This window comes from Saccoglossus kowalevskii, chromosome 1 (assembly GCF_978046115.1).
Source record: "Saccoglossus kowalevskii chromosome 1, keSacKowa6.1, whole genome shotgun sequence".
NCBI lineage: Eukaryota > Metazoa > Hemichordata > Enteropneusta > Harrimaniidae > Saccoglossus > Saccoglossus kowalevskii.
In genome coordinates, this window is record NC_140641.1 from 16,149,084 (window position 1) to 16,166,339 (window position 17,256).

Here is a 17,256-nt window from a genome sequence, read left to right on the forward strand (position 1 = left end):
AACTAGTGCCAAAAGGGTTCTTACTGATTACATTAGATACTGTAAAATACTTTATTTTCACTTGGAATTAATTTTTACTAAAGGAATGCATTAGTGAAAATAAAATCCAGCGGATATACCCTTTTTCCTATATTTTACATTCAACTCATGAAAAATCAGTGAAAACGAATTCCATACAAAACACACCAATTTTCACCGAAAATTGATTCCAGCTGAAATAAAGTATTATACAGTAGGTGATCTTTATACACAGATAACTTTACATTGTAAATTTTATTGGAACTGTCAAAAGGTTTTCACTATAGGCAGATGGTCTTTATATAATGGTGGTCACTAACTCAGGTTTGACTGTACTAAGTTTCTTTTTCTTTCCTTTGACTTTGCCTCCAATCCTTCTAACACACAGAATTTGTACCAAGCTTTTTTTTAACTCCTCCCTCTCTTCTATTGGTATATAAAAAAGCAATGTGAAAGAAAAATGGCTGCTGCTCACCCCTCCTCACAACACCCTTCTCCACAAATGGATTATCCCACCACACCAACTATGAACCAGTCACCAATATCTCAGCCGGAATGGGATAAACTAATGCAAGATGAATTACGGGGGTTCACCCAGATGGTTGAGGGGACGCAAGATCCTGGTCAGCTAGATAGACAGGAGATAACGAAGAGACATTGGGTGGAAAACAGTGAAAGATCTGAATGTGTCAATCCTAGTTGTAAACTGAAATTTTCACTGACAGAGAGAAAACATCACTGCAGGAGGTAAGCTTTGAACCATTTAGATATTTAAAGTTACAAGACAAATTTAGATGAAAAAACAAGTAGTTTTGTAATCTATAAGCTACATCATAGTTTAGTATTTGGTTCAAATTCAGATGCATATAAAGCGAGGGAGTTTTCACCTGCACATGTGGCAGTCAACCATAGCGTGTCATTGTTTGAAAACAAGCATCTATCCATAAGCCTTTGTGTTTTTAGCATGCATTGTTATCGTCCTTTGGGACTCAATTCGCATGCGTGTTCAGGTGACAAGTCCTTCACTTTAAGATTTTTCTCTTCACTTTAAGACTTTTATTCGAAAATTGGGAAAAAATTGTGGACCATGGAGTGGTCACGAAATGGTGCAGTGATATAAGACGACTCTGTTGAATGACTTGTCTCTGTCTGACACCATTCTATGTGTGGCCTGTCTGTATTCACTTATAGATGTGGTGAAGTGTTTTGTTGGACGTGTACAAACTATCAGAGAAGATTATCTGTACTTGCAGAACCTGACCCTGGAGGTAAACTTTATAAGGTATGAAGAGTTGAATGCAGACTGCAAATTAAACTTATTTTATTTTATTAAATCTTGTGATTTATACTCAGTGAACACAAAAAATAATATGGAAAATGCTATATTTATCACAATTCACCCCTTTGAATTACATATTACTGTGAGGGTAAATGAGCAAACTAAATAAATATTTATCAACAAAAATATTCATACAAATTTCATTAGGTCTGCTTGTATATGAATGTTCATTTGTATTGACTGGCGAGTGAGCACACCCTAGTAGTTTACTAAAGTTGAAGCACGTGAAGTGGGATGTAATTTTTCATTCACATGCGAATTGAGCAGAATTCAAGGTGGCGCCACACACGATTAGTGTGTTGACACTGATCAAAATACATTGTAGTTCGAAACAATTATTTTCAGAAAACAATTGCCTTATCATTGAACAATATTCTGAAAATGTTTTATCATGAATGAACTGTCTCACTTCGCATAGTTTGTGAAAATAAACAAACAAAATGGCGGTACCCATTGATTGAAAGTGCACCGCTTTCAAACTCACAGGATATATAGACACATATTATCTGTAGAGCACTTTTCGTGAGCAGCATTCTGTTGCTGTCACTGTGCTTACTTTAATTAAAGCCATTTATACATTGTGTAATATCAGAGGTACATTACTTGGGGTTTGCAACGCGCATAGTACTGTATGGTAACATCATGTCAAGATCCCATTCAAGTCTCTTCTCGTAGATAGCAAGACTGAAGCTACGGCCTTCTGACATGACATAGGCGGTTTGTAATAAAACAATAAAACATGTTTATCACATTCATATTAAAAAAAAATGGAATACATCGAAAATGTACAGTACAGTATATAGTTATTGTAATTTGTCATATCGTGAACAGCTATTTTGATCCACCTGGACCTCCCAGTATTCTAGTTACCTTGGGCATGTGCATTCTCATTTTTCTGAGTTCAAACGCTTATGCGAGAGCGAGATTGAAACAGGATCTTGGTATCATGTCACTGTAGTTGCAAACCTCAAGTAATGTACCTCTGGTAATATCAAAAAGGAAGATTTAGAAAGCATCTCATTTTTTAATGACTTGAACTCAGGTGTGTTACAGGTGTTTTGACCAAGGACCACAAACTGTTGGGGCATCATCCACGCATACAAACTATTTTAAGCAAGTAAGACAACTATGCAAATCACCTGAATATTCACAGAAGTCAACGATAAATGACTGTGTTGATCATTACAAGTGAGTATATCAGTGATTGATACTTTACCTTTGTCCATATTTGTATATTTCAGATATGGTTGTATTAATCTTTTTCACATTTCACACATGCATCATGCATATGCACTAGCATTTGTTTCAAGATCCTTGGTATACATGTACGGATTTCATTCAAACATGGTACATTGAACCTCATTAGACCTTGGTGTACAACATCTGGTTTTTTAGCTCCGCTGTCGACTTTGTCGAGCGGAGCTTATCATATGAGTGATTGTCCGTCGTCGTCGTCTGTCGTCCGTGTCAATGTTTTACTTTTTCGACTTCTTCTTGAAAACTACAAGCCTGAATGCTTTGATACTTGGTGTATATGTACCTTGGGTAGACCTCTCTTAGGTTTGTTCATTTCATGTTGATATCTTCAATTCTCTAATTTTGGTGAATATTTTTGTCATTTTTGGTAAAAAGTGATATTTTTGACTTCTTGTTAAAAACCGCAAGTGTAAATGCTTTGATATTACATATATAGGTACTACATGTGGGCCTCTCTCAGATTTGTTCATTTTGTAATGATATCTTTAATTCTCTAATTTTGGTGAATATTTTTGTCATTTTTGGTAAAAAGTGATATTTTCGACTTCTTGTTAAAAACCGCAAGTCCAATTGCTTTGATACTACATATATAGGTACTACATGTGGACCTCTCTCAGATTTGTTCATTTCGTGATGATATCTTCAATTCTCTATTTTTGTCATTTTTGGTAAAAAGTGATATTTTCGACTTCTTGTTAAAAACCGCAAGTCCGATTGCTTTGATATTACATATATAGGTACTACATGTGGACCTCTCTCAGATTTGTTCATTTCGTGATGATATCTTCAATTCTCTAATTTTGGTGAATATTTTTGTAATTTTTGGTAAAAAGTGATATTTTCAACTTCTTGTTAAAAACCAATAGTTCAATTGCTTTGATATTACATATATAGATACTACATGTAGACCTTTCTCAGATTTGTTCATTTTGTGATGATATATTCAGTTCTCTAATTTTGGTGAATATTTTTGTCATTTTTGGTAAAAAGTGATATTTTCGACTTCTTGTTAAAAACTGTAAGTCCGATTGCTTTGATACTATTCATATTGTTCATTTTCTAATGATGTCTTCAGTTCTTTAATTGAAATGTGCATTGCTAACAACGGAGCTATCTCAGCCGATAGGCTGCTTGTTAAAATACCATTTGGCAGCCAGTTTTTTTTAAAGAATGATTTTTTGAACCCCATTACAGATTACTTGGAAGATCTATCATGTAATCATTAATAAATTAAAGTGACTTTATAAAAACTTGTTTAGGATAGTGCCAAATTCAGCCAAACTGTGATATCATGAAGAATTAAGGGTGTTTTTCAAGGCAAAAACAATAACAAAAATGTTTAATTTTGCCCCCCAAAATACCTATAATTCTTTGGATAGAACAGTTCACTTGAATGTGATGCTATCATTAAAATTGACTACATGGTATTACCATATATGAGAGTGATTATTTAGGAAAATAATAAACAAGGTACAAACACAGATATAACAAAGTAACATGGTATGGCAGGTGGATCCATTAAAGGCACTTATGATTAACCTAGCCTATGTTGTCAAATGTACCCACAATGCTTTGCTTTCATTCTCAAATCAAAACATAGTGAGGTACATATAATAAGATGGCAGCGACTATATTTAGTATAAAATGATATTCGAAAATTTCGGATTTTTTTGTAGATAGCCATAAACATTCATTAGCAGCGATGACCTTTCCTTTAAATCATCAGAAATTACAGAGGGTAGAAAAATAGTTTTATATTATTTTTTTCTTACTTTGCTTTTTCCATTCAGTTTACCGTTTGATATAAACGCAGAATGTGAGCGCTTGATTGAAGGTTTTCAACTCAGTATCGGTCATTCAAAGATCAGGTCATCGATGCGGGAAATTATAAGTCCGCTCACCACGGTACCAACATGGCAGAAAGCTCGCAGATGGACGGTAAACACTACACTTTGTGGTATTGAATATAAAGATTCACTCTAAATTGCATTTGTATTTTCTGATAAAGTTTATAAAAAGTTTGTTTTGAATTTAATTTGCCAGATGAAAACCATACACATGATATTTATGATATTTATGTGACAGATGATATTGTGATAACTCAAACAGCGTTAACAACACATCTTATGAAGAATAATTACTGGACACAATGTATCATTTTAATTATGGAATTATCATTATTATTATGCAAGAAAAATGTCCAGGAATATCACTAAAATGTATAGCAGTGAATATTTCTTTTTAGTCTCTGTCCAAAGGCTGTCTTATGGATTGACTTTCTTGAGTGCGTTGTACATGTATCTTGGACATGCCTGGGCTGATTTATAATTCATACATTTATTCTTTTTCTGATTCAATTCAAGACATTCAAATGGCGGCCAGTTTAATATTGAAAATGCATCAAAAACGAGCATTACTAACATTCCAGAAACGGCTCTTGGTTGTGCATAGACAGAATATGTTCAAACTTGGTACATGGGATCTTGATCAATGTCATTTTGTTTCTCTCGAATTGGATTCAAAATTGCCAACTGACGGCCATTTTGTTTTACGATCTTAAAATGCTTGTAAAATACATTTTTTATTTGCATGAAATTCAAAGGCATGTTACGTAGACCATATCGCAATTTCCAATTTTAGTGCATTATGGGATAGTTAGTTAAGGTTTTTGTGTTCAATCATGGTTTGATTTGGTTTAAACTAACCCACAATGCACTAAAAGTATGTGATGATCGCCATCCTATATATACCACTTCATCATTGATATATATATATATTTATTTTCCTAGCCGAAAAGTGCTACTGACGTGTGCCAGCGATGTCACTTGGCATTTGGCTGGCTTAGCAAGAAATACAACTGTAAAGTATGTGGGTGTGTCGTGTGCATGCCTTGCTCCTCCACAGATCTCTTAGTATTTGTACCTGATGAAGAAGATCGAAATGCACTAGGAGAGCGACCGAGATGGGCCATAATCAGAATTATCGGAGTAAGTACGTACCTTCTTTCAGATTGTTTTCTAATGATTCAAATTTAACAGCCCATTGTCATTGTGGAAACCCAGATATCTTATTCTGTATCAAGAATGCATTTACAGCTTTTTGTCTGTGTATGAGATCATAAATTGCAGCACATCTAAAAGATTGTAATGCTTCACTTAGAATTTATTTGAAGTTACTATTTCTTTGTTATGCAAATTTCAAGAACCCTAACCCTAATTTAGTGGTTTAACATATGTGTCATTCTTGATAGTATAGTGTTCTGGGACGCCACTGCAGATTAGTAGAAATGTACATAATGTGTATGTCATAGTAAGTGTGGACAATTTGTGGAGGGTTTGGAAGATTTGAGAATCGAGGAAAATGACTTAAAGGGCAGTCAACATTGTGCCATGTATGTGCAAGATTTGTGTTGATAAACATTGATTTCCCCCATAATCTAGTGCACTCTCCCATTGGCAATCAGAACCATGAGTTTTTATCAGAACGCGATATGCACTAAATATTGGCTGATGCTATGTAATGTTCATCGATGGATTCCAGTAAAATTTGTTTCTACTCGTTGGTCTGCGTAACATCCAACGTCACCTTTTTTGTTCGTATGGGTCTCACATCAACAGCCACAACCCTTTAAATTTGGCGAAAAGAACTTTAATTCTATGGTCACTTCGCTACAGACTGCAATATACTACGTTGTTTATATAACACACTGATAAAAAGGTTGACAATATGATTGTCAAATAAATTTTTTGGGAAGAAGCACAATGCATTGTGATCCTGGGAAATCACTGTATCCCCTCAAACGTAAAAAAATAATGTGCAGTCAAATTTGTGCATAATTACCACCTTTTTCTTTTGAAGTCTTCCATAGTTTTATCCTTCTCTTATTCCAGTGTCCGGAAATTGAACCTGATATCCACTTATACTTAAGGGTCTGTAACAAATGTAAAGATCAGTTGCTGGAAATTCAGGTCAATAACCAGAAGTCACTGTCGCAGAGTCACCAGATTGAAGAAACCAATGATGTGAACAGTAATGTTGTCTATATCTATGGGAAAATTGTGCGTTTTCAGGAAAAAATAGATGCCCAGTTACCCAAGGTTGGTTTGAAATGTATGACTTGTGCTTTTGTAATCACCCTGTCAATCAAAGCTGTTAACATTGCACTCGCAGATCATACTTTGCAACTATTACTGTAAAATTTGCATTAGAAGCCACGGTTTCAATACAATGCAACAGAGGGGATGCGGCTTCTATTAGAGCATCTACAAATATGTATGAGAAATGGTGATTTTCTTTGTTCTTAATTGTTCTCCAAAATTTACATGTGCCGAACATTGTTGAAATTTTAATGTTCAAAGATATAAATATGATCCTTGGTATAAGTTTGTCCAAACACAGATACTAATCAAGCAAACTTTTGCATTCTGTTTAAAGAAAGGTTGACCCAAATGTACTCAACAAAACTGGTCATATTAAACATACATATAAAACATTCAAAAATAATTATAATATGAATAATGAAGTTGGTGATGAAAAACCTTGCATTTATCTCTGTAAACATAACAGTTTTTTTCAGAATGCAGTAAAAAATTCCTCTATGCACTATTTATATATTCACCTCATTAACAAATCTTACCAACTGAAGAATTGTTTATCAAGATTTTATCAAGTGTAGATAAATATGTTTATAGTATTTTACCGGGGTAGCTAATTTTGTATTTCAGATTTTAAAATTATTTTAGATTAGTTATGTTATTTTATGTTCTTATATTGGACTTATATCGGAATTGTTTTTGTGTATGTTCCAAATAATTTATCCTAACTAACTAACTTATTGAAAATAGATTTCATTCAAAGTAATAATCTTAAAGCACCACAGTTATGTTCGATATGGATCTTATTTTACATATACAATGGCACTACAATATATCTATATTCCTTTATGTTCACATATCCCTACACTTTTATCAAGCATTATATCTGCAATGTGCCTTTATTTTTTCCATGTACCCATATGTAGTATGTATCATAAATTACATAGCAGTAAAAAGTTAATCAAGATAATATCCGTTTTAATTTTATATCATACTTAGTATCGACAGTTGATAGATGGGCTAGAGATTGGTCTCGGTTGTCCAAAGTCGTTACCGCAAGTCAGAAGCAACATACAGATATTAGCAAAAGCTCAGGTATTCCAGTTCACTTCATGTTTATCACTTTTCGGAAATCATTTTTGAAATATTACTCTTGAGTTTTATACAAATATTCACCACAGTATAAAAGGCATGCTTTGTTAGTCTGAGGATTTCCCCTTCATTGACAGTACGTTCTGTCTGTAGGCAGCAAATGCAGTTTACGGAAGACTGACAGAATGAAATGAAAAATAAATGTTTTCATTACATGGTAACTGAGTTTTGCGATACAACATTCTGGTAAAGATACTTGACAATTAGAACTGCAAGTTTTGAGAAACTGAATAAAAAAAAAAACCTGTGTAGTAATATGAGGTTATTACGAGGATACCTCAAAGTATGCACAAAGACAGTACAGCGGAAGTATCGGCTGATGTGCAGCGGAGGTCGATGCGACGATCTACTGTCTGAGTGCATACTTTGAGGTATCCTCGTAATAACCTTATTATTGTACATCTTTTCCTTCCAAGGAAACATCACGGGAATGCCAAAATCCAAAATATTTAGAACTGATTCAGCCAACTTCTTTGTGTGGAGTCCGGTCAAACTCTGGTGGCAGCCATGTTTGTTTTTATTATGAGAGGACGCTTCCGCACGTAATCCTACCATATTTGGAATTCACATTTCCTAATATGGTAGGATGAAAATACCCAGTAAAATACCACAAAATTACGGCACACTGTAAATGGCGTTACGGTGACAGATGTATAATAATATTCTTTATTGGGCTTTATCTGTCTTTATTTAAATTACAACAATGTCCATCAGCATGTATTAGAATATATTCCTTTGATGTGAGATTTCTATATTTTCCCATCATGTTCAGGGAGATCTGTCGGACCATTTCACATCATTTGTTTTCACGGTTATGAGCATAAAACAGTTAAAACCACAGACACCTGCACAGCAGTCGACAATCAGAAATTTACTCAAGGTAAAATATGCTTTCCTTTATCATTTCCTAATGTGTTTGAAAAACTCATGTATTGATATGAATCATAATATGTCCAAAAATATGATATTTAAATTATTGAGTTTCCATTATGATAATATTTTCCATTATATACATATCCTCTCTTATTGTGCAGTAACATGCTGATTGATGCAAAATTTGGATTTTGCTCAAGCTGCCTTAAATTATAAATACTTCACAATCAAAGTTTTTAAAACCAGTTTCATTCATTTCAAAAGACCTCCAACTGCAAAGATCTTACTCACTGAAACCTGATTAGACTCGACACCATTATGTTAAATATCATATAAAAAAAATTATCCAATTATTAATAATTGGTTATTTATTATTTATTTGCAGTGTAAATTTGAATATTATCATGACAACATGTATATATTCCGACAATTAATGAGAAGATTGGAATCGGTGACTCCTTCCGAAGTGTTAGAAAGGATACAGGAGATTGTTGACTTGAATGTAAGTGGCTGTAACACCTTTGCTTATTGCCTCACTGCCCTCTAATCATTTGTACATGTAACACCTTTGCTGATTGGCTGACTGTACTCTGAACGTTTGTAAATGTAATGCCTTTGCTGATTGGCTGACCGTACTCTGAACGTTTGTACATGCAATGCCTTTGCTGATTAGCTGACAGCACTCTGAACATTTGTATATGTAACGCCTTTGCTGATTGGCTGACTACACTCTGAACATTTGTACATGCAACGCCTTTGCTGATTTGCTGACAGCACTCTGAACATTTGTATATGTAACGCCTTTGCTGATTGGCTGACTACACTCTGAACATTTATACATGCAACGCCTTTGCTGATTTGCTGACAGCACTCTGAACATTTGTACATGCAACGCCTTTGCTGATTTGCTGACTACACTCTGAACATTCAAAAATGCTCCCACTTTTGTATACTCAATGTTCTTTTTTTTTCAGGCCATCAACAGTGCATACTTGGCAACTTCCCAGCTATCTTTTGAAGCGCTTAATTTATGCATGAAATTTAAATTGAATGAACAATTTGCTTCCTTGATTCGGAAAACATCTGAAGTAAGTGTGTCTGTTATCTCATTATGCTGAACCAGAGAGGCCCACCTAGCTTACTCATTCTTAATACTTCCTTACATAGGGATACCGTATTTGCTCCATGAGAATCACATCTTCAATAGAAGTGCAAGTAAACGAACAGTTATATGTATTGTATACTGGATTATTAAACTACAACATATTTTGACCATAGACATATTTCTCTCAATTCTTATCATTACTGTGCTGGAGTTTACTTTCTTCCGCCCTTGAAAATGTACTCGGCATTTCCCCTGTCGATATGCAAATGAGCAAAAAATCCCAAAACGTACGGTAAATCTCCTTTCTTTATTTGGTGTTTGTGTAGTATTCCACAGGATATCTTCATACCATGATCCGGTGTATCCATGCTTGTGAAAATATGACCGCAGATTACACCGCATCACTCATGAAAAAAACTTCCATACCCAACAAACATCAGGACAACATCATGGGGCTTACGCATATTTTATTATTGCATCTTCTACTAATAGACAATTATGGTATCTATTTGAGTATCATGTGCGAATACAATAAAGTCAGTCTTTGAGTTCACCCAATCTATTTGTCTGTCTGTATGCATGTGTCAACTGATAGCTCAAGAACCACCTGACAAACTTAGAGCTTGCAGTGATATTTCCAGTATCTGTGTTGTATACATTGAATCTTTGCTTCCGATTCCTTCACAACACTCAGAGATTTTTTCTAAACTTGTTTGATACTGATTATGTTTCTGTATCATAGATTAAAGGAAAGGTAAAATTGTTGTTGGCATGCAGTGTTGGTGTCAGTGTCCGCTATATGCACTTGTTTTTCAAATATTGATTGCAATCTGATTACAATCTGATATTGGGATAAATAAATTTGATGGATTCTTCCATACTTCCGTACTGATGCAGTCTCTGATATCAAACTCACCTGTGTACTGTATACAAGGAAATATGACACTTATTATTTTTTATTTATTTTCATATCCTTCAGTACATGTCAGAGAAATCATGGGTGGAACTGAGATAAATATCTTGTTTTCTGAATACTTACACTGGGTATTTTACTCTCTGTTACTTCATCATTGTGATTTTAGGTTATTTGTGGAGACTTAAAAGTTATTGTGATACAAGGAGGAGAGGACTGGGATACACATCAACAACAAGTCACCCATTTTGTTAAGATTCAGTTGAAGGTACTGTCTCTAAAAATTATGAAGTCTATCAATACTACCGAGTAGTCAACAGTTTTTAATACTGGTTTATAGGGCACTCTTTAAGGTAGAAGTAAAATATTTTATTTTCACTTGGGTTTTATTTTCTCTGAGGGGGTAAATCAGTGATCCAGTGAAAGTATCCTTTTTTCCCAGATTTTACATTCAACACTTCAAAAACGTGTGAAAGTAAACCTCATACAAAATGGCCAAAATATCTGTTCAGTGAAAATTAATTCCAGCTAAAATAAAAAATTTGTCACTTTGTCTCAGTTTATGTACACCATAGTAAATTTTCATATGTAAAATCCCAGCAATCCCAATTCCTGCTTTACCTCTGGCAATTTGAGCTTAAAACTGCCTGCACAAACTTGGCCACCCTCACCATCTCAGCAAACACAATATGATTCATCCCTACCCTCCTCTCAACAAAGTGATTGTATCTGGTTAACAACATGGTTAACATGCGTCAATTGCTTATGAGTTGTGTCATAATTTTTTTTAATCTGAAAAGACAGGGAACATGGACAAAAATAATGCTTGGTGGTGGTGGGTTTTATAAAACCTAAGTCATTAATGAGATGATACCCCAAAAATTTAATTTTCTTGTGAGAACAGTCCCTGATAGTTAGTCCAAACAATTTCAAAAGAATTTAAAAGTGAAATCTTATGAATTTTTTACGAAAATAATGATGAATATGAGCCATCTAAAATTTTGTTAGAAAAGCTAGGTAATTTGAGTTGAACAAAAGACACCTGTGGATTTGTATTCTGAGTACTGTAAAACACATTGAAATAGCTACATGCGATTTTAGCAAATTTGGTTCAATACATGAATTAACAAAATCTTAACAAAATTTAGCTAAAATGCCAACAATCTCATCTTATACTTTATTCTAAATTAGCGAAATTTGATGACCTAAGGAAAATTCACTCACAAATGAGTCTGCTTTGATGCAACCACTTGTGCACTGGCACATCATTGATACAACAGAAAATCATAAATTGATATTGTGATCTTACTATAGTTATGGAATTTGTAATTTAGTGAAATGAAATTCACATTTTATAAATGAAATAAGTGTAAAAAATATAGGCTATCAGGGGCCACGACATTTTGTTTTTTTCACCTACCCTGTCACAGCACTGTTCGCAGTCCACAAACTGACTTGCGGTACCTATAAATTCAGGCACACTGGTGATAATAGTGAATGAATGAATGAATGAATGAATGACAATGTTCTATATACATTTCATTTTTTCTATAACTTTTGTATATAACAGAAAGAAAACCATGACAAACTGCGATATATCAGGCCATCTCGGCGACAGATACGAGCGATTGGTGCTGAATACATCAAATCATTCCTTCCTGAAAGATGCGAGCAGGTGGTCACACAGATTGGTATGCAGCTGAATGCCAAATGTGCCGAAAAGCAGTTCAAGAATTCTAAAGACTCCTTGGCTAGATTGAAAGAGACTTTTCGTAAAATCATTGAAATGGGAAACTGGGAACACATTGAGAACTAGAACTAGTTCTAGTTGTTGTTTTATGGTGACTTCCAAGAATCATGGCCTTTACAAAAATTATAAAACTTTTAATGTAGATTTCTGCTGCAGGAATTCTGGTGATAATTAAGTATTCAAAAGTAACATATTAATTGCCTGTTAATTATCTAATGAAACCTACCGGTATCTTAGCCTAAAAGAAAATGACATAATAATTAGTTAAGTGTGTCAATCAAGGAAATTAAACAGGTCAGGAATGACTACCTTGAAAACAATTGATCAATCATGATACCAGTACTTGGGATATCATAACCTCTAATAGATTTTCCTAAATGTCAGTATGAGGGCGCTATATTGCCACTTGGGTACTGTGCATGCCTTTATGTGTATAAGATACTCACTGTCATTTTGTTTATATGTGGAATGGATAACAGTCGGTTTATTACTTGTCTCATATTGAAACATAATTATATGGATATTTTGTGCTGCAATTATGTTAATAATTCAGAATATTATTGCTAGAACATGATTCACACTCAGCCAATTTTAAACTTCATTTGGAATAGAAAAGCATGGACTGCTGGTCAGTTCATTCCTCAATTCTCATTCGGTAATAAGAATTGAAAAAAATGGCTGCCAAGTGGTCATTTTAATTATGGATCGCAGTGTTTGGCTCCTATACACATTCATGTGTGAGTTGATTGAGAATATCAGTTGGAATATGAACTTGATAATGTATAAATATAGAATATATGAGTTTGATTCCAGTGTAATTTATAATTAATAATTATTGGAATATTGTCATAATTTTAAAAGTTTGGATGAAAGAGGCTGATAGCAGTGACATGAAGACAGAGAAGTCAAATGCTTGAACATCATTTTTTTTTTGTCTGTGAATGACTGCAGATCAAAACTGTATTGGCACTGTACACAGGCTTCCTTTTACTCATAGCCACACTTTGTCACTAGAGGGCGCAGTTTAGAGGAATGGTGTGTTAGGCCGGGTATGTTTGAAACTTAATTCTGTCAATGATTAAATAAAATCAGTACATTTCCCAGAAATGCTGATGTGCCAGACTGGATGGATGTGTTAACCTGATCAAAAAATCTTTTTATTTAATACTGGTACAGCTATAGTTGACTGGTAGTTCATTAAGCATTTGAATACCAAAGTTTTGTGAATTTGTTTTATAATTTCTTTGTTTATTTTGGATCAAATGGAAAAAATGTGAAAAAATGTACATGGGTATATTTTGTGAAGGTTGACAAAACTTGACTCTGGTCCAACAGCTTGATAGCCATGCATGTACGTGTGCATCTTAAGGGGGTTCAGGACAAAATTTGACACGGCTGATCATGTTATTGTGAATGTATACAATGCATTGTGGGAGATAACTTTCCATTGTATATAATGGAAAACTATTATCATCATGGAAACTGACTGAATTATATGTCAGTTTTTCAAAATCGTTAACAATATTAATATTTGTATCAATAATAATATATGGTCTCTTATATGATGAAAAAATAGCCGGTGACCCCATTTTTTTTATTGTCGGTATTCTGTCAGCATAATAATGAAAATACGATAAACTTGACATATGAACTTGAATTCAGCTTGAACATCCTTAACCCTTTGCTCAAAATTCAGTGCAATTAATTTCACATTTTGTAAAATTTTCAGTAATTGTCAGTAATTTTGAGCCGTACAGACAGTTTCAGATAATGTTTTTAGTTTTTGATCAAAAAGTTTGTCAATTTTTATCAAGATATTATGTTGGGAGGAGCAGGCTTTACAAAATCATTGGGTAGATGGTGCCAAAATTTGGCAATGACGCTGAAATAAATGCTTAATTTTCTATTTGAGTCACACAATAAAGTTTTTTTGCCAAAAATCAAATCAGATAAAAAAAATGCTAACAATGGACTGCCATTGTGGTGACAAATATTACTGTAAATGCATTAATTTCACTATTTTGATATTGTGAGTGGTTTTGAAATTCACGGATTTTCCAGCAAAATGAGTTCTACTGTACTTAAACATGTTCCTACAAATGGAATTTTGTGAATATTACTCATCAACCAAATTAAAACACGGTTAATAATTAATACATTTACAGTAGTTTTTTCTAAGTAAGAGTAGCTCTTACTGGCCAAGGATGAATTATAGCTGTATGTTCAAGTGACATAACTAAATATATGTAAAGTATGTTTTAATATGCATTTTAATTATTTTATTATTTTTGACAATTTTATATCATTTGCAATAGTTTTTATTATTATAAAAAACACATTGTGTAGCTAGTTACCATGGCAACTTAGAATCTTGTAAAATGTATGTTTACCCAGGGAATTTTTTTGTAACTGATGATAAGGAATGCAGCTGATGTGAATTAACTAAGATTCATTGAGTGGTTACTTAATTAAAAAAAACGAAAGTATTCTAAAGTTGGGTCCAAACCACCACAGTCACATGTTTTATATGTTGTATTTAAACTGACAAAGTACAATGACCTTATGGAAACCAACGTGGTATGACTGTGACACATTTAATTAAGTAGCATACTTTATATTAGACTACTTACGTCTTGTAGAATTTTATGTTTATTCAGAGTTATTCAGTACTATTAACAATTACGCAGAAATGATTGTCATGACAAGCAGGTATTAATTATAATCATGAAAATATATGCACTTAAAAACAGTATGTCTGCTTATGAAATTACAGGATTGTCTTGTATAATTAATGAATTAAGGGTGGGACTATCAGAAACTCTGGGGTGGGATGCCTGATGTACGTTTTGTGTAAACAAATCTGACAAAATAATAATCCCTTTCAGGGATAGCATCACATTCTGTCAAACTTTTCTTCTATTTGCGATAGAACACTATCCTGAAAAAGGACTATTGACAGCTGGGAAACAAATATTTTAAATTCTTTTTTTTTTTTAAATTACTATGAAAAAAAATGTTGCGCAGTTGCTCTGCCGTACCACCCACCTAAGTTTCAAATGTCCACCCCTTAGGTATATTTTTGAAATTGAAATTACATTTCTTGCACTTATACCTGTAGACATAAAGTAGACACAACATGCTGTATACTGTAAAATGACTAATTTTCACTGGGTTTAAATTTCACTGATTTACCATTTCAGGCATATTCAATGGGTTTTAAATTCACGGTTTTGTCATTTAAATAATGTGTTCTATGCTAAATTTTACATATTCACTGTGTTTTAATTTTCCAGTCAGCGAAATAAGCTAAATCAAAACCCAGTGAATAATTACCCCCTTTACAGTAGTAGTGTAACTTAATGGAAGGCAAAATTGAAAAAAATACATACACGTATCAATGCTATTTTAAATAATAAAGCCATACATTGTATGGAGCTTGACCTAAATTAAGAATAAGGGTTAGGTAGAGGAAAGAATGTTGACATCACAGATGCTGATTAATTGGAACTATATGATGTCATTGTTATTTAAGGCATTATGGTGCATTGTGGGATTGTTATAACAGGTTCCTTGTACTAGGCTTCTAACTGAAGTGTCTAATTTAAAATAGCACAAAATTTCTCAGTTTTAAATTAGGGGCCAATTACATGGCCATATAAGTTAACCCTTTCACCACCAGTTCCCTCTTTTCAGCACAAATTACAAAAGAGTCCTGTTTATAGTCTGCATTTTGCTTCGGAAGATTGGGATAAAAATTGACAAATCTTTTGAGTAAAAACTTAAAATTGACTCAAATTTTACCTTTTGGCTCCAAAATTCGGGTTTATTTTCAGAAATATTGAATAATATGAGAAAAAAATGTAGACAAATTTGGGCGGAAAAGTCTGGTGGCGAAAAGGTTAAAACAATCACAGTACTATATAATCTCTTAGAAGTCTGTATGTAGGCTTATCACAGTGTAAACAAAATTAAAATGTTAATATTTATAATATAATGAATGTATGTTATTTTTAGACTTGTATATTGTGTACTATATATGTATCTTTTATAATCTTGATAAATTAATAAATTTATGTGAAAATAAAATATGTGGAATTTTGTATTGGATTATGAAATATTGCATCTCCCCTAAATTGTTGGCAGTGTTAAAAGGTCGTGTTCGAATTTTGCATCAACAAACAATATATTTTACACATGTTGTATACGTACTATAGGACTTTTTCAATGTAGATGCAGCGCGACAACCACCTCCCTTTTAATTTGGTTCTAAATCCAAGGAGATTTATTTGTCTGAAAAGTTGAATCACCCATCAAGCCACCTGTGGATATGACTAATTATGTCCACCAGCTGTTTCGTAACTTGGGAAAGAAAAGTATTTTAAAGGGAAAGCCATGATATTTGTGGAGCTTTAATGTATAAAGGCAGCCATATTACTTTTACTAATGACGTTTCAGGCTTTTCAGGGACACAGTCACAACTATTGTCATAATATTTATCCTTTTTGCCTTAACCTTAAAGAAAAAATAAAATATTTTATTTGTCAGCGCACTTTGATAGAAAATTGTGGTTAGGGTGTTATTTATTTATTTTTTTTGTGAACTTTTGAACAAGACAATTAAGCAAACAAACTAGCATTAGTTTTCTGCCAGTGGGAAACTGTACTGGTTGTTGTTGTTCACGATTTGAACGCGGTGTCTAATGGCACGTATACGTATTTCAGCTCAGATGCAAATATATTGAAATTTTAAAATTTA

The 17,256-nt window shown here is 33.5% G+C and overlaps 1 protein-coding gene across 1 annotated transcript; it reads left to right on the plus strand.

The window, feature by feature from the left end:
• The first annotated feature begins 316 nt into the window (after positions 1–316).
• LOC102810146 (uncharacterized) lies at positions 317–16,587 on the plus strand. The gene is made up of 12 exons (XM_006811838.3): positions 317–765; positions 1,210–1,300; positions 2,400–2,545; positions 4,405–4,552; positions 5,404–5,601; positions 6,505–6,711; positions 7,708–7,803; positions 8,633–8,740; positions 9,119–9,235; positions 9,708–9,821; positions 10,921–11,019; positions 12,322–16,587. Exons 1-12 carry the CDS (start codon positions 479–481, stop codon positions 12,565–12,567), a joined length of 1,857 nt encoding a protein of 618 aa, XP_006811901.2. The 5' UTR covers positions 317–478; the 3' UTR covers positions 12,568–16,587.
• Positions 16,588–17,256: the final 669 nt, after the last annotated feature.

Coding starts and splice junctions, on each gene's coding strand:
- LOC102810146 (XM_006811838.3), top strand. CDS start 479: ATGGCTGCTGCTCACCCCTCCTCACAACACCCTTCTCCACAAATGGAT. Junction 1,301..2,399: donor CTGGAGGTAAACTTTATAAG/GTATGAAGAGTT, acceptor ACTTGAACTCAG/GTGTGTTACAGGTGTTTTGA. Junction 5,602..6,504: donor CCATAATCAGAATTATCGGA/GTAAGTACGTAC, acceptor CTCTTATTCCAG/TGTCCGGAAATTGAACCTGA.